The sequence below is a fragment of the Anomaloglossus baeobatrachus genome, chromosome 8 (assembly GCF_048569485.1).
Source record: "Anomaloglossus baeobatrachus isolate aAnoBae1 chromosome 8, aAnoBae1.hap1, whole genome shotgun sequence".
Lineage (NCBI taxonomy): Eukaryota > Metazoa > Chordata > Amphibia > Anura > Aromobatidae > Anomaloglossus > Anomaloglossus baeobatrachus.
This window is the reverse complement of record NC_134360.1, coordinates 226,875,615-226,903,011: the sequence shown is the minus strand read 5'-3', so window position 1 is coordinate 226,903,011 and position 27,397 is coordinate 226,875,615. Positions and strand designations below refer to the sequence as shown.

The following is a 27,397-nucleotide window of genomic DNA, read 5'->3' as shown; positions in this document are numbered from 1 at the left end:
TATTCTGCTGGTAAGACTACTGGACACAGCCAAGTACAGTGCTCTGACATTTCCGGAAGTCCTATATACAGTGAATGGAGGTTCTGATACTCAACCTCCTGCTCGACTTAGGGCTCTATTCTGAATATTCTAGGATTCAAAGTCTTGTTTTCAGGATCTCAGCCACTAGACCTCCTGTGATCAATCAGAGATCCTGTCCTTTGGATTGGTGATAACTTTCCTTTTTGCAAATCTTTGGCAACTGTAGAATGAGTTACATGCAGATTTGTTGCAGAATTTGTTGCAGAATTGTAAAGAATGAAATCCACAGCTGATTTGACAAAATCTAAGATAGAAACAAAATAAGCATTTACCCTACAGTAAAATAATAAGTAATAAGTATTTGTACATATAAATAACATACGGCACTTAGTCCACACTGGCTTTGATCAAAGAAAGTATAAAATCATCCCACCGAGAGAAGATGTACCCCAAATGGGACAGTCCCCGATCCTCCAATATTAAGACCTCACCATACGTCAAATGACATCAATTTAGATGGGGGCAGAGAAGGACCAACTGTGCGGACAGCCCGTCATGGGAAGCTACGTAAGTGTAATATCCAGCTCCAGGAGAGGTGGACACTCCAAATGGAAATGAACCAATATTTTTTATCAGTTGCTTCTTAATTGTATCAATTCTTTCTCATCCCTTTTTCATCTGAAGCAGATAAACTGCCTGAATTTTTTTTATTCATTGATTCTTAAAAAATGGTTGAAACTAGGATGGAAATCTGAAGTACATTCTGTCCTCGTATCTGTGTCTCACAGATCCCTATAGACTTTAATGACCGAGTGTGATCTGTAAAATCTTCTGGGAATAGGACCCATCCAGGGTTTCACATGGATCTATTTATCAAATTGATGTTTGAATGTGTAATAGGTGGGCAGTACCCCACGATGTAACAGTGCTAGATCTTATGTATGTACTGTTGAATATGAAAAATACACGTGTTGATATACTTGGTTTACGAGAACAATCCGTTCTGGGAGTGTGCTTATAAACCAGGTTACTCGTCTAGCAAAGCAAGATTTCCCATTGGAAATAATGCAAGTGTACCGCCCCGCGCTCGGCCGCAGCCAAGCCGCTCGGATCCGAGCTCGTTTGGTGGGTGGCTTGAGCGCCTCTGGACCCAGGGGTCACATCGCTCTGAAGGGAGGCTGCCGCTACGCGAGGGGTTTCGGTGGGGAGGTTCACGGCCGGGCCCGCGGTGTTTAGGGATTTAAGTTCGTGACGCCACTCACGGGTTGTTGTGAGTGTGGACACCACCGCTGCCGTTAACTAGGCTCCCCGGGACGGTGTTGTGCAGCCTGGTGTTGACCCCTCCGTGGGCAGGGGGTGATGGTCCCGTGGCCCGGTGGTTGCGAGGTGCGGGGGTGTTAGTGCGGTGCGGTTCGCGGCCTGAGGGCACTGTTGTACTCACTATGACAGATACACCGGAGTCTCTGGTAAACCAAGAGGATGGTGGTCGGTGCCCGCAGCCGGCCGCTTCTGGTCCCCCACCCGGTTCGGTGGTTCCCGCCTTTCTCCTGCACCTCGTTTTGTAGAATTTGACTGCCTATGCTGCAATGACGGTAGTCCGCTCCCTGGCTTTGTGTGTGCCGGGAGAGCCCGTTTGCTCAGCAGAGGCTGGCCCGTCGGATCTCTCTGCCTGAGCGGTGGCATTCTATCCCCCCTCATTGGGCTGTTATCTTCAGTCGGGACCTGGGTGGGAAAGAACCTAAGGTCCAGACCCCAATCAGTGAATTTGACTCGGTCCAGTGGGTTCTGGGCCTCGTTCTGGGTCTGAGTTCCCCTCCTGGTGCTCCGGTTTCCACTCGGTTTCCCGGTTCGGTACCGGCGGGCCACTACCCTGTCCCGATCCCTTACGGTTCCACCAGCCGTCTTCCCGGCTCCTGCAGGCGGCAACCACCGTCTGCCTCCTGGCCACAGGGTATCCGGGCTACGATCCAGATCCCTGACAGACGTTTCTCCTACTCAACTACTCTCTTTCACCTCCAAAACTGATCTGTTTGTATTTTTTCCGCCTCAGGCTATCCGAACTCTTCGGTGGGCGTGGCCAACCGCCTGTCTCCGCCCCCTGGTGTGAACATCAAGACCTGAAAGGGGTGACTCAGGGTTTTTTAGGTTGGCTGCTGTTACCTTGTTAGGGGACGGGTGTTTGTGCAAGGGCCTGTCTGTGACTACCTGGCTAGTCCAGGTCGTCACACAAGCTCAGACAATTCGTTCCACAGCTTGTGCAATGTCCCATCCTGGTCCCCTATTGTGCTATTCCACACATGCACAAACACACACACACACACACACACACATATTTTATGCTCACCTTACCTTCTGTTCCATTGCCGGCCTCCCGGTTCTTGTAGTTCGCCGGTACAGGATGTGTATTGGGTAACCATCGCAACCGATGACTGAGCTTCCGCTGCCAGAGCACTGACGTCAAAGGCAGGAGCTGCTTGCCTCTGATTGGCCAGCGCGCTGCCTTTGAGAAGCGGCTGACAGCGGAAGTTCCTCCATCGTTGCGATGGTTATCCGAAACTCGTCCTGTACCGGCGAACTACAAGAACCGGGAGGCCGGCGATGGAATGGAAAGTAAGGTGAGCATAATATGTGTGTGTGCATGCGTGTTTGTGCGGACAGGAATAGCGGGTCAGAGCGTGGTGAAAGTACGGAATCGGAAGTGTGTGCGGTGAGGATTTGCTCACACAGCAAAGCATGCTCGTAAACTGAGTTACAAATTTACAGCAAGCTTTGCTCGTATAGCGAAATACTCGCACACCAAGTTACTCGTAAACCGAGGTTCCACTGTATAAGTGTTTTTGGAGAAGAGTAGGTTCCGAATGTAACATAGTTGGGATTTTCTATCAGTTTCCCAAATGCTGCACTCTAGCGGTCGGGTTATCTGGAGGTAGAGTGAGTTTTAGAAGATATGTTAATAAGATAGGGTAAATGTAGTGAAAGAGTGGAGTGACAGATGGCAGGGTGGATGGTTAGGAAAGGTAGCGCCAGAGAATGTCCAATCAGAAGTGTGTTCAAAGGGAGAGGACATGGCCTCGGCAGTAGGGCCAGTCAAGAAACAATGAGGTAACCTGTGGAGATCTGGAGCCTACAGCTTCACCCCAGCAGGCTTAGAGAGTCGCATGGCTAGAGAAGCCACCGGTGTCATAGCACGGACTTAGGGAATGTCCGACATGAGGTAAAACAGACAGGGGTTTTACCAAGACGAACAATGGATACACCGGGGAGACATTAACAATGGTGGCCTTGATGCTAGTGTCGCGGGCGGGGAGGGGACGCTGCGCTCACCACGCTCGGGTCCGGCGCTGCTGCTTCGCTTGCTGCTCGGTGGTGGCTCGAACGGTGGGCCGGATCCCGGGGACTTGAGTGGCGCTCCTCGCACGTGAGTGAAAAGTGGAATGGTTTTGGGGATTTATTGTCCGTGACGCCACCCACGGTTGTGGTGAGGTTGTGACACCACTGCTGCTCTGGACGGGGATCCCGGGAGCGATGACAGGGAGCAGCTTGGATGTTCCCCTCCGTGGGTAGGGGGGTTGGTTGTCCCGGGGCCTGGTGAGGGAGGGATGGCAGGCGGGTTACGGGGCCTGGTGAGGTGCAGGGTCGCAGGGGCAGCGCGGTGCCGTACGGCACAGTGGTACTCACTCAGCCAATGATGAATGCAAAGTCTCCGGTAAAACAAACGGCTGGATGGACGGGTCCCACAGACGGCTGCGGTTGTTCTTCTCCCGGTAGGTTGGTGGTGACTGCCTTTCCCCACACCTGTATTATGTTCTTGGTTCTGGTGGCTTCCCACCGGTAACCCGCCCCCCAGCTTGGATAGATGCTGAGGGAGCCCCTTTTGCCCGCAGGCTCTGGCCCTGGAAACTGTAGCCTTGGCGGTGACTGTATTTCCCTTCACGGTTTGAGCTGTTGCCTTCAATCGGGTCTTGACTGCTGGGAAATCCCGGAGGTTCCCTTCGCTAACGGATTTGACTGGTTTTACGGCGACTCCTAGCTTGGTCGGGGTCCGTAAGCCCTGCCGAATGGTGCTGGCTTCTCTTCGCTCCCCGATCCGGTACCGCCGGGCCACCGCCCGTCCCCGGTCCTTACGGTTCACGTCAATCAGCCCCTCCTGCAGACGGTCACCACCATCTCACAACCTTGCTGTCAAGTGCCCGGGCAACGCACCCGGACACGGTCAGTCTCCTCCACTGCCACTTGACTTCTCAACTCCTCAAACTCCAAACTGAACTAATCTGACTCCTTTTCCCGCCTCCAGGACTGTGAACTCCTCGGTGGGTGGGGCCAACTGCCTGGCTCCACCCCCTGGTGTGGACATCAGCCCCTGGAGGGAGGCAACAAGGATTTTTGTTTGACCTTGATGTGCCTAGCCGGGGTGTGGGGTGTGTTGTTGCAGTACCTGTGACGTCCTGGCTTGTCCAGGGCGCCACACTAGTGAGAGGGAAGATGGACGTTTCCTCCACTTACCTGCCGCTGCTCCCTGCACCACTAGCAGCTCTCTATACAGGTTCCTCACCTGTCTCCGAGCAGGACCTTAAGCCCTGAGACACCCTGCAGTAAACCCTTGCTAGTGGGTGAGAAGGTAAGGATCAATAGTCCCACCGCTGCACTAAAACAACACACCAAGGGAAAGTAAGACAGACAGGGGAAAAAATAACAACAGACTAACTCCAACAATCAGGCACCAGTATTGCAACCTACACTGCAACCAACAGCAAGGACTTCAGCAGCTCCTCCCATCTCCAGAACCAAAATCAAAATGGCAAAGAGAATAACCGTCACCCTCAGCTGGAAGAAGAGGGTACATAAAGGGACTGGGAGTGGTCCCAAACTGGAAACACCTGACCTAGAGTCAAAAGCTGCTGGCAAGGACAACTCACATTAACCCTTGCCATACCCAAAGAAAGAAAACATGTTTAATATGTAGAGTCTCAGGCAACAATGAGAGAGTCTAGTCCTGATCCTGTAACTAGTCTCAAAATACAGAGAGACGGCTGTGACAACCGGGGCCCAGTAGAGGACGAAGATGTGAAGATTAAGGGGAAGGAGGCGCAGACCCCAGAGTATGGAGGACGAGGTCTGAAATAGCAGAAGACAGAACAAAGCGTAGTACCCCACACAGAGGGGAAGGAGACCATATCTGTCATAGCAATGTGAGGGATAAATATAAACAAAAACTGATTGTTCAAGTGAACTCTGGTGTCGCGTGTCTTACGACCCGGCGGCATCGACGACCGGCAGCAGGGTGATGAGCACCGGCCGGAAGCAGCAAGTACAGTTAGGTCCAGAAATATTTGGACAGTGACACAAGTTTTGTTATTTTAGCTGTTTACAAAAACATGTTCAGAAATACAATTATATATATAATATGGGCTGAAAGTGCACACTCCCAGCTGCAATATGAGAGTTTTCACATCCAAATCGGAGAAAGGGTTTAGGAATCATAGCTCTGTAATGCATAGCCTCCTCTTTTTCAAGGGACCAAAAGTAATTGGACAAGGGACTCTAAGGGCTGCAATTAACTCTGAAGGCGTCTCCCTCGTTAACCTGTAATCAATGAAGTAGTTAAAAGGTCTGGGGTTGATTACAGGTGTGTGGTTTTGCATTTGGAAGTTGTTGCTGTGACCAGACAACATGCGGTCTAAGGAACTCTCAATTGAGGTGAAGCAGAACATCCTGAGGCTGAAAAAAAAGAAAAAATCCATCAGAGAGATAGCAGACATGCTTGGAGTAGCAAAATCAACAGTCGGGTACATTTTGAGAAAAAAGGAATTGACTGGTGAGCTTGGGAACTCAAAAAGGCCTGGGCGTCCACGGATGACAACAGTGGTGGATGATCGCCGCATACTTTCTTTGGTGAAGAAGAACCCGTTCACAACATCAACTGAAGTCCAGAACACTCTCAGTGAAGTAGGTGTATCTGTCTCTAAGTCAACAGTAAAGAGAAGACTCCATGAAAGTAAATACAAAGGGTTCACATCTAGATGCAAACCATTCATCAATTCCAAAAATAGACAGGCCAGAGTTAAATTTGCTGAAAAACACCTCATGAAGCCAGCTCAGTTCTCGAAAAGTATTCTATGGACAGATGAGACAAAGATCAACCTGTACCAGAATGATGGGAAGAAAAACGTTTTGAGAAGAAAGGGAACGGCACATGATCCAAGGCACACCACATCCTCTGTAAAACATGGTGGAGGCAACGTGATGGCATGGGCATGCATGGCTTTCAATGGCACTGGGTCATTTGTGTTTATTGATGACATAACAGCAGACAAGAGTAGCCGGATGAATTCTGAAGTGTACCGGGATATACTTTCAGCCCAGATTCAGCCAAATGCCGCAAAGTTGATTGGACGGCGCTTCATAGTACAGATGGACAATGACCCCAAGCATACAGCCAAAGCTACCCAGGAGTTCATGAGTGCAAAAAAGTGGAACATTCTGCAATGGCCAAGTCAATCACCAGATCTTAACCCAATTGAGCATGCATTTCACTTGCTCAAATCCAGACTTAAGACGGAAAGACCCACAAACAAGCAATACCTGAAGGCTGCGGCTGTAAAGGCCTGGCAAAGCATTAAGAAGGAGGAAACCCAGCGTTTGGTGATGTCCATGGGTTCCAGACTTAAGGCAGTGATTGCCTCTAAAGGATTCGCAACAAAATATTGAAAATAAAAATATTTTGTTTGGGTTTGGTTTATTTGTCCAATTACTTTTGACCTCCTAAAATGTGGAGTGTTTGTAAAGAAATGTGTACAATTCCTACAATTTCTATCAGATATTTTTGTTCAAACCTTCAAATTAAACGTTACAATCTGCACTTGAATTCTGTTGTAGAGGTTTCATTTCAAATCCAATGTGGTGGCATGCAGAGCCCAACTCGCCAAAATTGTGTCACTGTCCAAATATTTCTGGACCTAACTGTAAGTGTCACGTCGTGTCCGCACACAGACGCTCCTTGGTGAAGGAGAGCAGTGCCAGTGTGGCCCGGGGTCGGCCCATTCCTTCAAATGGCTCAGTGAAGCTCCATTGTGCTGCTAGGGAATCATATGACCACATCACATACAGTATCACAATTCTCTGTATATTTTCTGCTTGGAAAATGGAATATTAAAGCCACAAGAAAAAATATTTTTCAGCTGATTTGTGGTAATTTTCTGCTGAGAAGATGGAATCTGCAGTATATCATTTGCAGGTAAATATCCCCTCGCTCGGTGCGCAGCATTCATTTGTTAGTGAAAGCGATGGACGCTGGATTTAATCCCGCATCCTCCAGGCACAGCGAGCACAAAGTAAACTTGAGAGAAGATCACGACTTGGTAACTTTTTGACTATTTTTGTGTTTTTTTTCAGTCAACGCCGGTCTCAGTCCAGGATAATTGTTGGTGAATTGATAAGCAAGAGGCGCAGCAGCGACTGCTGGGAGTGATTCACACGTTCGCTCTCGCTGTTAACTCTTGCTTAGTTTTATCTCCGAAGGGAAAGCAATCAAGAAAGTGAACTAGATGCTGAATCCCATGGAGAGCGCGCTGCTACATTCCCACTTATAAAGCTAATAATAATATATTTTGCTTCTCCCGGCCGGTGAGTCACTGGAGGATCTGAAGATTGCAGATTTTTCTTATATTACAGTCTGAAACTTCTTTTCTTTGGAAAATCTGACAGGACCTGATAAAGTCAATCACAGCGCGGTACGACTCTGCGCGGATTATTTAGTGTTTCTGTTCTTTGCAAGCAGAATGTGACAGCGTGACAGGTATATTCCAGATATCTGCTCTGAATACATGAGAGAGGCTGTGCAACACTATGTAGGAAGGTGCAGACGCTGGCACCCTGTTACCAAATGTATTTCTGCTGTGTTGGGGCAGAACGACCTCAGAATGATAAATGTTTGCTCTGATTAACACCATGTTGGCATGAGATGTACTCTGGGCTTGAAGCCGCCTGACATTTAGAAGTTCCTGCCAGAACGTCGTTAGTCCACGGAATGAGAGAGGCGAAAATTTGTACCTTAATTAGCCCACGTGCCGAAGAGACGAAAGAGCAGTGAAGTGACCAGAAGGGGACCGTTCGGTTGTGCGAGTGGACACTGTGTGGACTCAGGCTTATACAGTACTAGTGATCAGGAGGGCACTGCGAAGATGAGGGCCTGAGGTACAGAACTGGGGGTACTGGAGGTTTTGTAAGTGAGTGGGCACTGTCAGGACATGGGCTTGGAGTACAGTGCTAATAGCCAGGAGGTGACCGTTTACTTCTGTGAGTGGGCAAAGTGAGGATGAGGTCACATACAGCGCTAATGACCAGGCGATGACAGTCCAGTTCTGTGAGTGGGCACAATGAAGATAAGGTCTCACACAGCGCTAATGACCAGGGAGTGACCGTCCCGTTCTGAGGATGAGGTCTTATACAGCACTAATGACCAGGGGGTGACCGTCCAGTTCTGAGGATGAGATCTCATACAGCGCTAATGACCAGGGGGTGACCGTCCAGTTCTGAGGATAAGGTCTCATACAGCGCTAATGACCAGGGAGGTGACCGTCCAGTTCTGAGGATTAGGTCTCATACAGCGCTAATGACCAGGGGGTGACCGTCCAGTTCTGAGGATGAGGTCTCATACAGCGCTAATGACCAGGGGGTGACCGTCCAGTTCTGAGGATGAGGTCTCATACAGCGCTAATGACCAGGGGTTGACCGTCCAGTTCTGAGGATGAGGTTTCATGCAGCACTAATGACCAGGGGGTGACCGCCCAGTTCTGAGGATGAGGTCTCATACAGCGCTAATGACCAGGCATCCAGTTCTGTCACTGGGCACAATGAAGATAAGGTCTCATACAGCGCTAATGACTAGGGAGTGACTGTCCAGTTCTGTGAGTGGGAACTGTGAGGATGAGGTCTCATACAGCGCTAATGACCAGTCAGGGACTGTCCAATTGTAAAAGCAAGGGGCACTTTGGTGATGAGGACCTGGATTATAGCGCTAGTGAGGAGGAGGGAACCATCTCGTACAGTGAGGATGAAGACCCATTCAGCACTACTGGCCAGGGGGTGAACATCTGGTTCCATGATTGAGAATTGTAGGAACGAGGGCCTGGAGTACAGCGCTAGTGACCAGGAGACAGCCATCTGGTAGTGTGAGTGAGCACAGGGAGGACAAGAGCCTGAGGTGCAGAACGAATCACCAGAAGGGGACTGGTTGGGTGAGTGGGCACTGTATGGACCAGGGCCCATATGGCATCGGTGGCCAAAGGGTAAGTGTCCGGTTATGTGAGTGGGCATGGTGAGGACAGGGGCCTTGAGTACAGCAACACTGGTGTGGACAGCGGCAGTGACGACTGGTATGATTGAGCCTTACAGAGAGATACAGCAGTGGTGGCCCATAGTAGAAGAAGGACCCTGGAGGGTATACAGAAGAGGGCCGCAGCGGACATGCAGAGGGGCAACGAAAACTCAGATGGGCTTGAAAATAGAGGAGTCCAGACATTATTCAGTGTCTGTGTTCAGTCACTGCTGTGATGCCGCGGTCTGAGTACAAGCACCTCAATGTCGTGTTGACGGGTTACCTGGTTGATCCTGCAAGTAGCATATGCTTGTCTCATAGATTAAATGCATGTGTAAGTACACAAGGACAATACAGTAACACTGCGAACGGCTCATTAAATCAGTTTTGGTAGCCGTCCATGTCGTGTCGGTTTCTGACGGCTCTCTCCTGGTCGTCTACAATGGTCCAGATACAAATCATTATTTTGTCATTGGCCAAGGATCTTGTGTCACGTCACCTCTGCACTAAATAGTGGATACTGATGAGCAGAACCATTGTGTCTTCACAATCTGCCATTTTGTGTCTACACCACAACCAACACGATCTGGCCGCCCTCCACAGAGAAACAACCGACTGACAGAAAGGAGACGCCCGCCACTGTCATTTCTCCAACTTCTGAGGTAAAACGAAAGATGAGCTCTGATTGGTTGCTCTAGTGAAATGAAAGCTGAGCTGTGATTAGTCGCTCTGATAGAAAAAAAAATAAGTCGAGCTTTGGTTGGTCACTCTGGTAAAATGAACGGTGGGCTTGGATTGGTCGCTCTGGTAAATAGTAAGCTGAGTGCTGATTTGTTGCTACTGACAACAGACAGATTTGGTAAATGAGGAGCGATAACTGTCATCCTCAATGATCCACACAAGGAAGATGGGGCTGATTATCGTCGTATATACTGAAGAATGATCCCAGATATAATATCCATAGGTCCTTGTGGGTCTCGTGAAGGGCTCCCGTATGGACATTAGAAGAGTTGTATCTACATGTTAGTAATGGACTTTACAGCTCGATAATCAATGACAGAGGAACCTCATGTTCTGCGCTTCTCCTGATCTGGGTTCATTGTAATTTACAGACTTGTCCATTGTTCACCTCTCAGCGAATTTTTGGTTTCTCTTGAATAATCCATGACACACCAGCAAACCCTAAACAGGCTACAATTCGCATCCCCACCACTGGGTGGCCACATAGACACCTACAGTGTATACGTCTCCTGACAGAGCGTCACAATATCTTTTATTTTTTTACAGCTGATCATCTCCCGTCACTAACGTGGAGCCAAGAGAAAAGCAGGGACGTGTCTGTACATGGCGGCAGGTTTATAGGATAAATGTTCCTGAATTATTGAACAATTTGCACAAAAAAAACTGTTGTACCAGCGGCGCACCGTGATTTATGCGTGAGCACACAGAGTTTGTGCACTTAACAAAACTGTCAAAACCTTTTGTCTTATCAGGTCTCATTCCCACAGGCCCCCGTCCATCAAAAGGAGCCTGGTCAGCATGTACATACTATTTATAAAATAGTCCATACACATCCCTTTCATAGGAGTATATAAAAAGTGTAAAAACTTTAAAGCAGTTCTTACTAAAAACATAAAAGCAGCCCTGCATGTGATTCACTAGCTGCTCATCTCCCATCACCTCAATCACTACTGATGCAGAGCACAGCAGTGGAGATGCATGTCACTGAGTACTGTGCTCTGCATAGGCAGCATCAGAGATGACAAAGCCCACTTCATTGTGCTGAGCTCATGTACTGTACATTTCATTCTTTGCCTATGCAGAGCGCAGAATCAAATAACAAACTCAATTAGCCTGCTGTGCTCTGCAGAAGTAACACTAGGCGGGAATTCACTGCAGGAACCAATCATTTGATAGCGCGGGAGGCAACATTTTGCACATTTTCCACCCCCCCCATTTATGGCTTCCCATGAAGGATCATGATCTAGCTCATAGAGTTGGCCTCCCTTCCAACACTCTTGCACAACTCCAATCTATCCTAAACTCTGCGGTCCGCTTAATCCACCTCTCCCCTCGCTATTCCCCAGCCTCGCCACTCTGCCAATCCCTTCACTGGCTTCCCATCGCCCAACAACTCCAGTTCAAAACATTAACCATGACATACAAAGCCATCCACGACCTGTCTCCTCCTTACATCTGTGACCTAGTCTCCCGATACTTACCTGCACGCAACCTCAGATCATCACAAGATCTCCTTCTCTACTCCTCTCTTATCTCCTCTTCCCACAATCGCGTACAAGATTTCTCTCGTGCCTCCCCCATACTCTGGAAAGCTCTACCCCAGCATATCAGACTCTCCCCTACCGTGGAAAGCTTCAAGAGGAACCTCAAGACCCACCTCTTCCAATAAGCCTACAACCTACAATAGCCCTCAGTCCAGTAGACCACTGCGCAACCAGCTCTGTCCTCACCTATTGTACCATCACCCATTCCCTGTAGACTGTGAGCCCTCGCGGGCAGGGTCCTCTCTCCTCCTATATCAGTCTGTTTGGAATGGAATAAATGGCGCTATAATAATAAATAATAATAATAATAATAGAGTGAATGTGCTCATGTTCATTTCAGCCTCCAGGTTATTTTTTTGCACGCTGATCTCACCAGTCCTCGAAGCGTTCTTTGCTCCTCACCTGCAGAGCATCTTGCTGCAGCTTCCACAGATCCACTGTAATGTGCATCACCGGCTGCAGGTCCGGAGCGCTGTTTACTCTTCTCACAGGCTGTTAAATATTAGTAATAGAAAAAAGCCTCATGAAATAGCGTCCTCATGCACCACAAAGTCACCGCGCCACGGTCCCATCTCACCAAGGTCGCGACAGGCAGTTTATGGATCAAATTATGTTGTATTTAACTTCTGCGGTGACAAAAGCCTCCCCCCGTCCCCCATAAACCAGAACTGTCACCAACCACATCACTCCCATTAACTGGACTTAAAGGGAAGCTGCGCTCTTCTATCAAAATTTACAACAATACACAATAAAATTACTTCTGTGAAAATCCTTTGCTTTAAGTTTTATCCACAAATCTAATTTTATTTTATTTTCTGCACACAAGAAAAAAAAACCCAGAGCGTGTTTTATCAGGTGCTGGATGTGAATGTCATCCACTCTTGGGCAGTCGCGTTTGTTTTTAGCATCAGTGTTTTATCCATTTTCTTACTTGAAAAAAAATAAATACATTTTTCAAGCTTTTCTTATCCATTACATGATAGAAAAAAAGCATACAGCACCGGATGACAAACAGAAGGCACCTATGTGCTATATGCTTTTTTTTTTTACTGATCCATTCACTTGACAAGCCAACCGGATCAAACATGGACAGGTCTCTCTCTTTTTTTTTTGCGGATAATCTTTCTGAAGAAAGACTTTAGTATTCCTGAGTCCTATCTTCCTGCAACTTCCAGCACATCTACAACCTGTCCGTGCTCTCCAGGACGTCTTCTGTCTGTCTGCGGTCTCCAAGACCTTTACTACCTCTCTGCGGTCTCCAGGACCTCTGCTACCTGTCTGTGTTCTCCTCCACATCTCCTGTGTGCCTGAGGCTTCCAGCACCTCTGCTACCTGTTTGCAATCTCCAGAACCTCTGCTGTCTGCAGTTTCCAGGACCTCTGCTACCTGTCTGCAGTCTCTAGGACCTCATCTACCTGTTTGCAGTCACCAGGAACTCTGTCTGCGATTTACAGGACCTCTGCCACCTGTCTGCAATCTCCATGACCTCTCCACGACATCTCCTGTGTACCTGACTGTGGTCTCCAGGACCTCTGATACCTGTCTGTGGTCTCCAGTATCTCTGCTACCTGATTGCAGTCTCCAGGACCTCTGCTACCTGTTTGCAGTCTCCAGAACCTCTGCTACCTGCCTGCAGTCTCCAGGACTTCTGCTACCTGTCTGCGATCTCCACGACATCTCCTGTGTGCCTGAGGCTTCCAGCACCTCCAATGTCTGTGCTACCTCTCTGCAGTCTCCAGGACTATCTACTTCCTGTCTGCAGTCTCCTGGACATCTGCTTCCTGTCTGCAGTCTCCAGGACCTTTGCTGCCTGTCTGCAGTCTCCTGAACTTCTGCTACATGTCTGTGGTCTTCCAGGACCTCTGATACCTTACTGTGGTCTTCCAGAACCTCTACTACATGTCTGCAATCTCCAGAACCTCTGCTACCTGCCTGCAGTCTCCAAGACCTTTGCTACCCGCCTGCGATTTCCAGAACCTCTGCTACCTGTTTGCAGTCTCCAGGACATCTGATACCTGCCTGCGGTCTCCAGGACCTCTGCTACCTGTGGGCGGTCTCGAGGACCTCTGTTATCTGTCTGCGATCTCCAGACCACTGCTACCTGTCTGCGATCTCCAGGACCTCTGCTACCTGTCTGCAGTCTCTAGCCACTCTGCTACCTGTCTGCGGTCTTCAGGACATCTACCTGTCTGCAGTCTCCAGAACCTCTGCTACCTGTCTGCGTTCTCCACGACATCGTCTGTGTGACTTAGGCTTCCCGGACCTCTGCTACCTGTCTGTGGTCTCCAGGACCTCTGCTACCTCTCTGCGGTCTCAGGACCTCTGCCACCTGCCTGCAATTTCCAGGACTATCTGCTACCTGTCTGCGGTTTCCAGGACATTTGCTACCTGTCTGCAGTCTCCAGGACCTCTGCTACCTGTCTGTGTTCTCTATGACATCTTCTGTGTGACTGAGGCTTCCAGGACCTCAGCTACCTGTCTGCAGTCTCCAGGACATCTGTTACCTGTCTGCGGTCTCAGGACCTCTGCCACCTGCCTGTGATTTCCAGGACCTCTGCGGTCTCCAGGACATCTGCTACCTGTCTGCGGTCTCCAGGACCTCTGCTACCTGTCTGTGTTCTCTACGACATCTTCTGTGTGACTGAGGCTTCCAGCACCTCTGCTACCTGTCTGCAATCTCCAGCACCTCTGCTACCTCTCTGAGGTCTCCAGGGCCTCTGCTACCTGTTTTCAGTCTCCAGGACCTCTGCTACCTGTCTGCGATCTCCAGTATCTCTGCTGCCTGTCTACGGTCTCCAGAACCTCAGCTACCTGTCTGTGGTCTCCAGAACCTCTGCTACCTGTCTGTGATCTCCAGGACCTCTGCTACCTGTCTGCGGTCTCCAGGACCTCTCCTACCTGTCTCCGGTCTCCAGGACATCTGCTACTTGTTTCCCACACCTTCACCCTCCTACTGCACCGATGCTCGTGGCCCATATTCCCACCTGGACCTTGTTTTCAGACAATCCACCCCACCAGATGTGCTGAAATGGTATATACTCTATATGTGTATAACATGGATAGAACACGTAATTAAAACAGGGACGTTTGAATTAGACCTTAGGCCATGTTTCCAAGTAGGGAGAATAGTGGTAATGACTGATAATGGCCAGAAATGGCAATATACTGCAGAACTAAAAATTACAATTGTCTATATAGTGCTTGATCAGGTCAGGTGACAGACAGACAGACAGACAGACAGACAGACAGACAGATAGATAGATAGATAGATATGGATCATATATCTACACTTCCCCAAAAAGGCAGGTTTTTTTTTCATATTGATGCCATATTTCCATTTTTACCTGTTTAATCACCGGGAGTCGTCTCCGGTTCGGCGGACGGTCCCCGCAGTTCTGCTCCGCTGCAGCTGTAACACCGGGGCTCAGTCGCCTCTCCTGACTTCCTCTGTGCACGTAATGTAATTTCATCCTTTTCGTCTCCAGCTGAGGAATAAAGCTGCAAATATATATCCAGCGTATTATTTTTAGCATACTTTGCAAATATCCTAAGCCTGGGGTAATATATGAAGGATGAAAAGTCGCATTGTGACCCTGCACATTAATAATGGTGATTCGTATTGCCGCCATAGTGAAGATTGGATTTTCTGTATCTTACTTTATTTTGTATATGGATAGTTCATTTTTCTTTTTTATGTCGCCATCACTTCTCCCCAAGTCCCAGCGCCCTCTTTAGCTGTGAGCTATCTCTCAGCCTCCTGCGCGCTCAGCTCCCTTCAGTTGCTAACTCTTCACCCGGACAGGTAGATCTCTCGGAGGAAAACTCAGCCGCATTATCCAGATCAGGGGATGCGTGGACAGTGGACCGTGCAGCAAAAATATCAGCAGAAGCTGCAATATCGCAAGAAAACGAGGCAGCAGACTGAAAAATAATAGGCCTTTTCAGCTTTGGATGTAAAGAATGAAAAAGTAAAAAAAATCGGCATAAAAATATCAGAATTATGAAATATACAGAGAGGAGCAGATTGATAGATAATATAATGGGAAAACTTCAGCATAACCTGTATAATCCCTGCTCCCTCGGGGGTTTCAGTCCCGGGTGCTTGTTCTGCTTCATGATTGACAGTCGACATATAGACAGATAAAGCTGTCAATCACTGAGCAGGACACCGCACTATAAATAGTAATGCTGTCACTGCAGCCACCGCCATTGTGATCAAGGGAAATCTCCACATCGAGAGGAGATTCAGTAAACTTAGGAGGCTTGTTACCCCTTTAATTAGGAAGTATGTGGTAAAGAAAGTAAATTTTACATTACTTGCACTGCACTGATCCTGAGTTACATCCTGTATATACTCCAGAGCTGCACTCACTATTCTGCTGGTGCAGTCACTGTGTACATACATTACTGATCGTAAGTTACCTCCTGTATTATACTCCAGAGCTGCACTCACTATTCTGCTGGTGCAGTGACTGTGTACATACATTACATTACTGATCCTGAGTAACATTCTGTATTATACTCCAGAGCGGCACTCACTGTTCTGCTGGTGCAGTCACTGTGTACATACATTACTGATCCTGAGTTATCTCCTGTATTATACTCCAGAGCCTCACTCACTATTCTCCTGGTGCAGTCATTGTGTACATATGTGCCACCCCCGTGCCAGCAGCTGGGCTGCTCGGATCCAAATCCGCGGTGGCTCGAGGGGTGTCCGGACCCGGGGGTCGTGCGGCCACTCAAAATGAAGGGGGAATTTACAGGGGATTGTGTTTAGAGTTCGTGACGCCACCCGTGGTGTATGGTAATGTGGAGTACCACTGCTGCAGTTGGGAGTACCCAGGGGCGATGGAGTGTAGCAGGCAGGTGTTAGAACCCTCCACGCGTAGGGGGGATGGCCCGGGACTCGGTGATGGTGTTCGGGAAGTGCCGCTGGGTGCAGAGGGGTCACTTTTTGTACTCACTCAGTCCATTAAAGGGGTTATCCGGCTTTTTTTCACTTTTTTTTTTTATTTTTTATTACCCTATTGGGCTACATTGGGGCAGGTAAGTAGATAGTGACCACTTACCTGCCCTGCTGTCAGCCCCTCTCCCCCGGCTCAGAGTGGTCATGTGATCACAGATGCCGGTATATTTGAAAGTGCTGATGAGAAGGAGCGCTGCTTCTCATCAGTGTCCCTCCCACTGTCTGTGCTCTCTTCCGCACAGCAGTGAGGTCACTACTGTGCTGATATGTCCAGAGCACAGACAGCGTGCGAACGTGCAGGAGCGGCGGGGACAGAGGACGGGTGAGTATGCACTCCCTACATGTGTTCCCTACGGGGATTGGGGATGGGGGATGGGGGGGTCGGTGCAGAGCCCTGTCTGTGTGCGGTGCAGAGCCCTGTATGTGTGCGGTGCAGAGCCCTGTCTGTGCGCGGTGCAGAGCCCTTTCTGTGCGCGGTGCAGAGCCCTGTCTGTGTGCTGTGCAAAGCCCTGTCTGTGCGCGTGCGGTGCAGAGCCCTGTCTGTGCGCGTGCGGTGCAGAGACCTGTCTGTGCGCGTGCGGTGCAGAGCCCTGTCTGTGCGTGTGCGGTGCAGAGCCCTGTCTGTGCTCGTGCGGTGCAGAGCCATATGTGTGCGGTGCAGAGCCATATGTGTGCGCGTGCGGTGCAGAGCCATATATGTGCGGTGCAGAGCCATATGTGTGCGTGTGCGGTGCAGAGCCATATATGTGCGTGTGCGGTGCAGAGCCATATGTGTGCGGTGCAGAGCCATATGTGTGCGGTGCAGAGCCATATGTGTGCGCGTGCGGTGGAGAGCCATATGTGTGCGTGTGCGGTGCAGAGCCATATGTGTGCGCGTGCGGTGCAGAGCCATATGTGTGCGCGTGCGGTGCAGAGCCATATGTGTGCGCGTGCGGTGCAGAGCCATATGTGTGCGTGTGCGGTGCAGAGCCATATGTGTGCATGTGCGGTGCAGAGCCATATGTGTGCGCATGCGGTGCAGAGCCCGATGTGGGGCTGTTATTTGCAATGCTGTAGTGATAACAGGTCAGTGCTGAGGCTGAATACTGACATGGAATGTGTGTGCAGGGGGTGAGGCTGGACACTGAGGCCGGACAGGGGGCGGGGCTGGACACTGAGGCCGGGCAGGGGGCGGGGCTGGACACTGAGGCCGGGCAGAGGGCGAGGCTGAACACTGAGGTCGGGCGGTGCCAGCTCTGACTGAGGTTTTGCACAGGAAGTGGTCAGTTTCCTTGTGCTGAATGTAAACAAGGAGCTGCAGAGAATAAAGGGTGAATTCAAGAGGAACAAAAGTTAGAAAACAAAAGATAACAATGTAGGGGTGTTTTATATGACAATACAGCACAGATTAGCTTAACAAAAATTTTTGAGTTTATGTCGGACAACCCCTTTAAGCTGACACCGACAACTGGATAAACCAAAGTTCTGGACACAGCTGCCGCTGAGGGGAGCTTAGTTCGGGTCCCGTCCCCACGGGTGCTGCCTGGTGATCCGTGACCTTCCTCCTGGCACTAAGTTACTTCTCAGTTGGTCCCGGTAGTATGGAACTAGTCGGGTCCCACTCCCCACTATGGCTAAGTGTGGGAGCTTGCTCTCAGGGTTCACGCTTGGGATTTTCTGGACCGTTTGAGTGGAAAGTCCTATCCCCCTTGTTGCGCTAGTATCCCGATTTTGGAGCGGGTGGAGAGCGGATCTTGAAGGCTCCGTTCTCGTCGGGTAAATTGTCAGGTTGCCTGAAGCTACTCCCTGACCTAGGGTCCATGTACCCCGTTGTCCCCTGGTCCCAGCCCGGTGATGGTGCAAGGCCGCCGGCTGTCCTCCTCGACAGTTCCGTGCCCCTTGCCACGATCCCCTGCGACCGGAGGTCCAGCTCCTTTAGGAGCTACCTAGATGGCTTCCAAGGAGCCCGGCTACTGACCTCCTCTCTCCTTCACTTCCTCAACACTCAATGACTCACTCTCCTGACACTCCTGACCTCCCCTTAACCAACCCCCCAAGTGTGTGACCCTATTCCACTTAGACCATCCACTGGTGTGTCTGGTCGGTGTGGTACAGAGTGTACCTAGGACTTTAATTAGCTGATGTAGGCAACACCGTGTAGTTTGGGACCCAAAACCAAGAAGGAGGTGGATATTGTACGGGAGGGAAGATTGTGTAATACCCTGTGACGACCTGATAGTCCAGGGGCGTCCCACATACATTACATTACTGATCCTGTACTGATCCTGAGTTACATCCCATATTATACTCCAGAGCTCCACTCACTATTCTGCTGGTGCACTCACTGTGTACATGTGGCGCCCCAGGACCTGGTCGCCACAACAGCATTGCCCTCCCAAAGGGTTAATGCTGAGCCTGGAGGTAATTGGGAGATCTATTGGCCAGTAAGTTAACACTCAACACAATTCTCCCTCCGGCCAGCAGAGGGAGCTCTGAACCTGGAACTTCAGGGAGGATTCCTTAAGTCTGGCTGAAGGGAGGAAGTAGTGGTTAGTCTGGAGACAGGAGTGAAAGAGTGCAGACGCAGGGTAGTGCTGCCTTGTGAAACTGGGGCCTAGAGCTGGGATAGCTTGGCCCAGTGAAGCAAGGGGAGCAGAGAGGCACAGCAGAGACTCAGACATCGGAGTCTGTAGTTGCCAGGGCATAAAATCCATCCCTGGTAGCTGAATCCGGAGGGCAGGAGAGCTGCAAGCCCCCTGTCCCAGAAGCAATCTGAAGGTACAACTGCATCCCAAGGGCCTGGTGTGGGCTCCAGCAGAGAAGCACCAGAGAGGGCCTGCGCAGTCTACCACACAGAAAAGGGGACGAACAACAAGTCCCAGCAGCAAGAGGGCAATTGCAAACCTAAAGTGCAGTGTTCTAAAACAGCAGAGAAAGATTAAGGAGTAGGCCTCATACTCAACTGGCCAAAGATCACCCCAGGCACTTCCAGGCCGGCCGGATCATCTTTACCATCTGTGACGGTCTCCCTGGACTAAGTTTCTGCCGAGTAAAAGAGGAGAAGGTAAAGAGACTACTGTTTGTGCCTGTTTCTTTCATTGCTTGTCGGCCCTGCACCGTGTTAGTCACACAGCACCATAGACTTCCACAAGCACCAACTGTGCCCCGGGCATTGCTCCACCTGTGGGGAGCAGTACCACCTTTGCTGCTATAACATCATCCCGGTGGCCTCACACAGCAGCGGCGGCTTAATAGCTGCAGACCACAGCTGGCGTCACGAATACAAACTTAAAGTCATCCGCCACATATTCAACTGACACCCACCAGGGCCACGGAGCCGGGCCCAGCCACCACTGACTACCACCGGACTAGTCCGGCCCGGCACCGGGTGTCCCATAGCCCTGGGTGGGCGAGTCAACTTTTGGCGTCACGAACAGGATTTCGTGCCCGGTCACACCGGGTACTGTGCGCCTGCAGGAATTGTGCTTAAAAGACTGTGTACTGTCTGTAAACCGCCGCCGCCATTAGCCTCGCCGAGCGCAGGAAGAAGGGGGGCGTGCCTGAAAAAGAGCGCGAAGGGAGCGCGCCATCAGAGCAGAGCGCTGTTAACCCCGCGCGACCCAGAAGGAAATTTGAAAAGTGAACGGAGCCTGGTAAGGTTCACTAAGGGGGAGGAAGATGTCCGACTCAGAGGGAGAGCAGGTAGCTGCCATCGCCCAAGGCGCCGCAGCACCGGCCGAAGCAGTCCCAGTCGCCGTCGCCCCGGCCCCCACTGTAGCGCCGGTAATGCCGATCACCATGCCGTACATACCGGGAGCAGAATGGCTGCCGCAGTACTCCGGGGAGTCCCATACCTTGAGTGACTTCAGAGAAAGCCTGCACAGCTTATTCCGGGTGTATCCGCTGACTGAGAGCCAGAAGGTGGGCATAGTAATGGGACAGCTAGCCGGCGCAGCCCAGCGTGAAGCGAAGTCCTGGCCTGATACAGATAAAGGGACAGCAGCCCAGATACTGGCCAAGCTAAAGAGTACGTTTGACACCCGCACCGCAGCAGAGATAAAGATGAGATTCTTTGGGTGCAAGCAGCGGGCCACAGACAGCATAAGGGACTATGCCTTAAACTTGCAGGAGGCCCTGAAAGCAGTTAAACAGGTGGATCCAGAGAGTGTACGTGAAGAAGACAAACTCCTAACTGAGCAGTTCATAGAGGGGCTCCTGTCAGATGCCCACAGGACCCAGCTGCGTATCATGGTCCTGCAGAACCCTGCTCTGGACTTTGCCAAGTTTAAGGACCAGGCCATCAGGGTACTGAGAGTATCTACACCGAATGACCCAGTACCCCTCCGGCCTCTTGCTATCACGTACCCCGGGGTGGTGCCTGCAACACGAGCCACTGCAGGGGCTGAGGCGCAGTCCCTGGATAAGGATCCCACTGCAGAGCTCAGACAGCAGGTCCAGGAGCTGACCAAGACTGTGGCTGCCCTTGCCAAGACCGTGCAGTCTCTACAAATGACCCCCTCGCCTGCAAAAATCGAGTTGGCCTCCAGCCCAGATGACGTCCCATGGATGCGACAGAGGAGGATTCCGCCGACCCGAGGCAGAGACACAGACCGGTATGATTCAACAGGACAACCGATCTGCCGCCACTGCAACCAGGCGGGCCACATTGCACGACGCTGTCCTTTAAATGGGCTGAGCCTGGGGCCAGGAGCCAACCCCCAGGTGTAAGGAAGCCCGGCTCAAACCCCAGCCGCAGCAAGTATGTGGGAGGACGACCGGTCCTTCCCATTGTGCTGGATGGGATCCCTTTGAATGCCCTCCTGGATACGGGGTCCCAGGTAACAACCATCCCCCACAAACTGTACAAAAGATATTGGGCGGATTCAGACATTGACCATGGCCCAGATGATGATTTAACAATTGTGGCCAGTAATGGTCAGCCCTTACCTCAAATTGGGTACAAAGAAGTAACCATTAAAGTGGGGCGGGTGGAATTGCCATGTCAGGGGATGATAATTGTAGATATTGATCGCAAAGAATCTGACCCATTGCTAACCATTGGTACAAATGTGATAGAAAATTGTATTGCCGAAGTGATAATTTTGTTGCAACAGGCGTCTGAAACTGCCAGCTCCGGGCAGCAGCGTGCCCTACAGAGGGAGATCAGAGCCCTGATGAGGAGGCAGCAGGTAGAGCTGGCCGGAGGAGAAATTGGCAGTGTGAGGGTAAGTGACCCCCTCCCCATTGTAATACCCCCAAGAAGTGAAATGTTGATATGGTGTCGGGCAGCAATAGGCCTCAAGGGTCAGGATTACCATGCCTTGGTAGAACCGGTGTATTCAGACAGTAGGCCTGGAGTCCTGATAGCCAGAGGGGTAGCGGACGTCCGCAAGGGGAGAGTGCCCGTCCGTGTCTTGAATTGTGGGGAGGAGGAGGCCAAATTGCCCCGGTACGCCACTGTAGCAAAACTGTACACTGTCAGCAACAATACCATTAAAGCAGTGGAACCCTTGATCCCGTCCGACCAGGCGGAAGACAATGGCTCCAAGGGGCAGCCGGAAGACTGGTGCCAAAAATTACATGTAGGCACCGACTCCACCCCCTCGCACCAAAAGCATGGGGTTTACCGGGTGGTACAGGAGTACGAGCGGGTCTTCAGCAAACACCCCCTAGATTTTGGGCAGGTGAAAGGGGTTAAACATCAAATCCCCACGGGTGATCATCATCCCATTAAAGAGAGATACCGCCCTGTACCCCCCGCACAGTATCAGTGTGCCAAGGAAATGTTACGGGAAATGAAGGAGGCTGGGGTTATCAGAGATAGTTGTAGCCCCTGGGCAGCTCCACTAGTGCTCGTAAAGAAAAAAGATGGTACGATGAGAATGTGTGTAGATTACAGGCAAATTAACCGCATTACACATAAAGATGCTTATCCACTGCCCAGAATAGAGGAGTCACTAACAGCCTTAAAGTCAGCTAACTATTTCTCCACCTTGGATCTCACCAGTGGGTATTGGCAGGTTCCCGTGGCAGAGGCGGACAAGGAGAAGACTGCATTCACGACACCAATGGGCCTCTGTGAGTTCAATTGTATGCCATTCGGGCTCTGCAACGCCCCAGGGACATTCCAAAGGTTGATGGAGTGCTGCTTGGGCCACCACAACTTTGAAACCGTGCTGTTGTACCTGGATGACGTCATAGTCTACTCCAAGACTTATGAGGACCACCTGAAGCACTTAGCAGAAGTGTTTGAGTCCTTGTCGAAATATGGCCTGAAGATCAAGCCGTCCAAATGTCACCTCTTGAAGCCAAAGGTACAGTACCTGGGTCATGTGGTCAGCGCAGAAGGTGTGGCACCTGATCCGGAGAAAGTCACTGTAATCAAGGACTGGCCAAGACCCACCACAGTGAAGGAGGTGCGGCAGTTCCTTGGACTGGTGGGCTACTACCGAAGGTTCATTGATGGTTTCACCAAGATAGCAGCGCCCCTTCAAGATCTCCTGGTGGGCCAGCCAAAGCAGGCTAAGAAGCAGAGCCCTCCATTTGAATGGAGCAGCCAACTGGAAACATCCTTTGTCCGGCTGAAAGGGGCTCTCACGGGAGAAGAAATTCTGGCCTACCCTGACTACAGCCAACCGTTTGTACTGTATACAGACGCCAGCAACGTGGGACTGGGAGCAGTTCTGTCCCAGGTACAGGGAGGCAGAGAGAGGGTGATAGCGTACGCCAGTAGGAAGCTTCGGCCCACAGAAAGGAATCCAGAAAACTACAGTTCCTTCAAGCTGGAGTTCCTCGCTATTGTTTGGGCAGTGACTGAACGCTTCAAGCACTATCTGGCATCGGCCAAGTTCACCATCTTCACGGACAACAATCCGTTGACACACCTGGCAACAGCCAAGTTAGGTGCGATGGAACAGCGATGGATGGCCCGGCTGTCTAACTTTGACTTTACCATCAAGTATCGGGCTGGCAAGAAGAATAACAATGCTGATGCGCTGTCCAGAATGCCTCACTTACCCGAGTCTGGGGAAGACCTGGATGAACTCGAAGAGATAGAGTTACCGGCTTTCCATCACCAAGGTGTTTCCCAGTGTGAGCATGCTGTGGGAGTGAAGCGCTCAAGCCAGCACGAGGTCTCGGTCAACCCATTACTCCACCATAATTGGGAAGAAACACAGAATGGTGACCCGGCCGTGCGATTGGTCAAAGAGAAGCTAGCGCAAGCTGAGACCCATCTTGGCCCAGACGCTCCAGAGGAAGCCCAGCAGCTGTGGAAGGAGAGGGGACGACTGTTCACCTACCAAGGCAAGCTCTGCAAGAGATATGTCAACTGGCGAACAAATGAACTTGTCTGGCAGATAGTGGTTCCGCAGAGGGATGCTCCAATGGTCCTAGCAGCGTATCATGATAACGCAGGACACTTCGGGTGGAAGAAGTTGGAGGCCCTACTCCGTGATCGGTTCTATTGGGTGCACATGAGAAAGATGATCGAGAAGTGGTGCCGAGACTGTGGCCCGTGTAACCTGAGGCGGAAGGATGATGCCAGCCAAAGGTCTCCCCTACAGCCAATTGTCACGAAGCAGCCCCTGGAGTTGGTGGCCCTGGACCACGTGAAGCTAACACCAAGCCGGTCAGGCTATGTGTACGCCCTCACCATTGTGGACCATTACTCTCGTTTCCTGGTAGTAGTGCCTGTGAAGGACCAGACAGCCAGGACAGCAGCTAGAGCGTTCCAGGCATCCTTTTGTCGACCTCACGGCTATCCGGAAAGGGTACTGACTGATCAGGGTCCTGCATTCGAGGCTGAAGTGTTCCAAGAGTTCTGTAACATGTACGGTTGTAAGAAAATCCGAACCACACCGTACCACCCCCAAACCAATGGACTGTGCGAGAAAATGAACCATGTGGTTATTGATATGCTGAAGACCCTACCGCTGGAGGAAAGGAACCAATGGCCAGAAAAGTTGCCAGATCTGGTAGACCTGTACAACCATATCCCAGTGAATTCGACCAACTGCAGCCCCGCTTACCTGATGCGAGCCAGGCCTGGCAAGTTGCCTGTAGACTTTGAGATGGGGACTGTGTCGCCTGAGGCGGTTCAAGAAATAGAGGATTGGGATACAGAACGGCAGCAGCGGTACCGTAAGGTCCAGGAGTGCGTAGAGAGGAGCCTGTCTCAAGCAAGAACGAGACAAGAGCAGCATTACAATCAAACAGCCCCAGCAACTCCCTTAGCACCTGGAGAACAAGTCCTCAAGAAGAAGCGGAGGACGCATAAATTGGATGATCAGTGGGAAAACGAGCCCTACACCATTATCCCCTCCAACTTTGACAATAGTAAGGTATGCCTCATAAGCAAGGATGAAGGCAAGACCTATCAAGCAATTTCCCGAGACCGCCTGAAAGCGTGCCCTGAACGATGCAGAATCCAAAGAGAAATGGAAGGAGTACAAGGAAGTCCCCAAAGTCAAGAGAAAGAAGGGGAGATGATTCAAACCATCCTTGGAAAGTTCCCCAAAACTTGGACCCGAATAAACAATGCTATAGTGGTACCAGTTTTGACGTTTCCGCAGTTGGTCGAGCCAGAAACAGAAAAGGTTCCGGATCCACCTAAAGAACCGTCCGCGCCAGCACGAGATGACACGCCAGCAGTGGAACAGGAGGATCAACCCCCTGTCAGTGGTGAACCTGTCATACCCTTGGCGACTCTTAGCCCACAAAGGCAACCATCACGCTTACCTATTGGGGTTAGGCCCACCTGTAGTGCTGAGATAGAAGACGCACCACGTAGTCAGGGGCAAACACCAGAGCTACGTAGGTCCCAGCGCAGCACTCGGGGACAACCCCCTCCAAGGTATAGAGAGTCAACTGTATAAGGAAAAAGAAGGAGTATTTATTAGAATGTACATAGTTATGCAAAATGTCTGTAAGGTTGTGTACAAAATGTTTTTCTTTTTTTTTTTGATTGCGAAAATGGACAATTGGGCCACTGGACTATGGGTGGCCAACACCTAAATTGTTCATAGTTAGCACCAGTGTGCTCGACACCCCTGAAGAAAAACCCGTCCGGCGTGCATAGAGTGGGGTCATCAATGCTCTGACGCACGCCCAGAGCCTACGTTGGGGGTTTGATCGCGGCGGGTCCCCCATGGAGCAGTGTAATGGACACCCGGCAGGGAGCCACACTGGACTCTTATAGTAATGTTTAAGTTTGTAACGTTAAAGTATTTGCGCCTCCCATAATGGGATGAAATGTTCTAACATGTCATGTTTGTTTCTACAGTCCGGGAGTACTGAATTTAACTAAGGGGGAGTGTGGCGCCCCAGGACCTGGTCGCCACAACAGCATTGCCCTCCCAAAGGGTTAATGCTGAGCCTGGAGGTAATTGGGAGATCTATTGGCCAGTAAGTTAACACTCAACACAATTCTCCCTCCGGCCAGCAGAGGGAGCTCTGAACCTGGAACTTCAGGGAGGATTCCTTAAGTCTGGCTGAAGGGAGGAAGTAGTGGTTAGTCTGGAGACAGGAGTGAAAGAGTGCAGACGCAGGGTAGTGCTGCCTTGTGAAACTGGGGCCTAGAGCTGGGATAGCTTGGCCCAGTGAAGCAAGGGGAGCAGAGAGGCACAGCAGAGACTCAGACATCGGAGTCTGTAGTTGCCAGGGCATAAAATCCATCCCTGGTAGCTGAATCCGGAGGGCAGGAGAGCTGCAAGCCCCCTGTCCCAGAAGCAATCTGAAGGTACAACTGCATCCCAAGGGCCTGGTGTGGGCTCCAGCAGAGAAGCACCAGAGAGGGCCTGCGCAGTCTACCACACAGAAAAGGGGACGAACAACAAGTCCCAGCAGCAAGAGGGCAATTGCAAACCTAAAGTGCAGTGTTCTAAAACAGCAGAGAAAGATTAAGGAGTAGGCCTCATACTCAACTGGCCAAAGATCACCCCAGGCACTTCCAGGCCGGCCGGATCATCTTTACCATCTGTGACGGTCTCCCTGGACTAAGTTTCTGCCGAGTAAAAGAGGAGAAGGTAAAGAGACTACTGTTTGTGCCTGTTTCTTTCATTGCTTGTCGGCCCTGCACCGTGTTAGTCACACAGCACCATAGACTTCCACAAGCACCAACTGTGCCCCGGGCATTGCTCCACCTGTGGGGAGCAGTACCACCTTTGCTGCTATAACATCATCCCGGTGGCCTCACACAGCAGCGGCGGCTTAATAGCTGCAGACCACAGCTGGCGTCACGAATACAAACTTAAAGTCATCCGCCACATATTCAACTGACACCCACCAGGGCCACGGAGCCGGGCCCAGCCACCACTGACTACCACCGGACTAGTCCGGCCCGGCACCGGGTGTCCCATAGCCCTGGGTGGGCGAGTCATACATTCATTACATTACTGATCCTGAGTTACCTCCTGTATTATACTCCAGAGCTGCACTCACTATTCTGCTGGTGCAGTCACTGTGTACATACAGTACATTACTGATCCTGTACTGATCCTGAGTTACATCCTGTATTATACTCCAGAGCTCCACTCACTATACTGCTGGTGCACTCACTGTGTACATTCATTACATTACTGATCCTGAGTTACCTCCTGTATTATACTCCAGAGCTGCACTCACTATTCTGCTGGTGCAGTCACTGTGTACATACAGTACATTACTGATCCTGTACTGATCCTGAGTTACATCCTGTATTATACTCCAGAGCTCCACTCACTATACTGCTGGTGCACTCACTGTGTACATTCATTACATTACTGATCCTGAGTTACCTCCTGTATTATACTCCAGAGCTGCACTCACTATTCTGCTGGTGCAGTCACTGTG

The 27,397-nt window shown here is 50.6% G+C and overlaps 1 protein-coding gene across 1 annotated transcript in view; it reads right to left on the bottom strand.

Moving 5' to 3' along the window:
• The window catches only part of LRRIQ3 (leucine rich repeats and IQ motif containing 3), a 52,473-nt gene that overhangs the window by 10,272 nt on the left and 14,804 nt on the right, over positions 1 to 27,397 (bottom strand). The window contains exons 5-6 of the mRNA XM_075321123.1: positions 14,967 to 15,120; positions 12,025 to 12,114 (exon numbers count right to left, since the gene is read on the bottom strand). Coding sequence (XP_075177238.1) covers positions 12,025 to 12,114; positions 14,967 to 15,120 — 244 coding nt within the window. The remainder of the gene's footprint in view (positions 1 to 12,024; positions 12,115 to 14,966; positions 15,121 to 27,397) is intronic.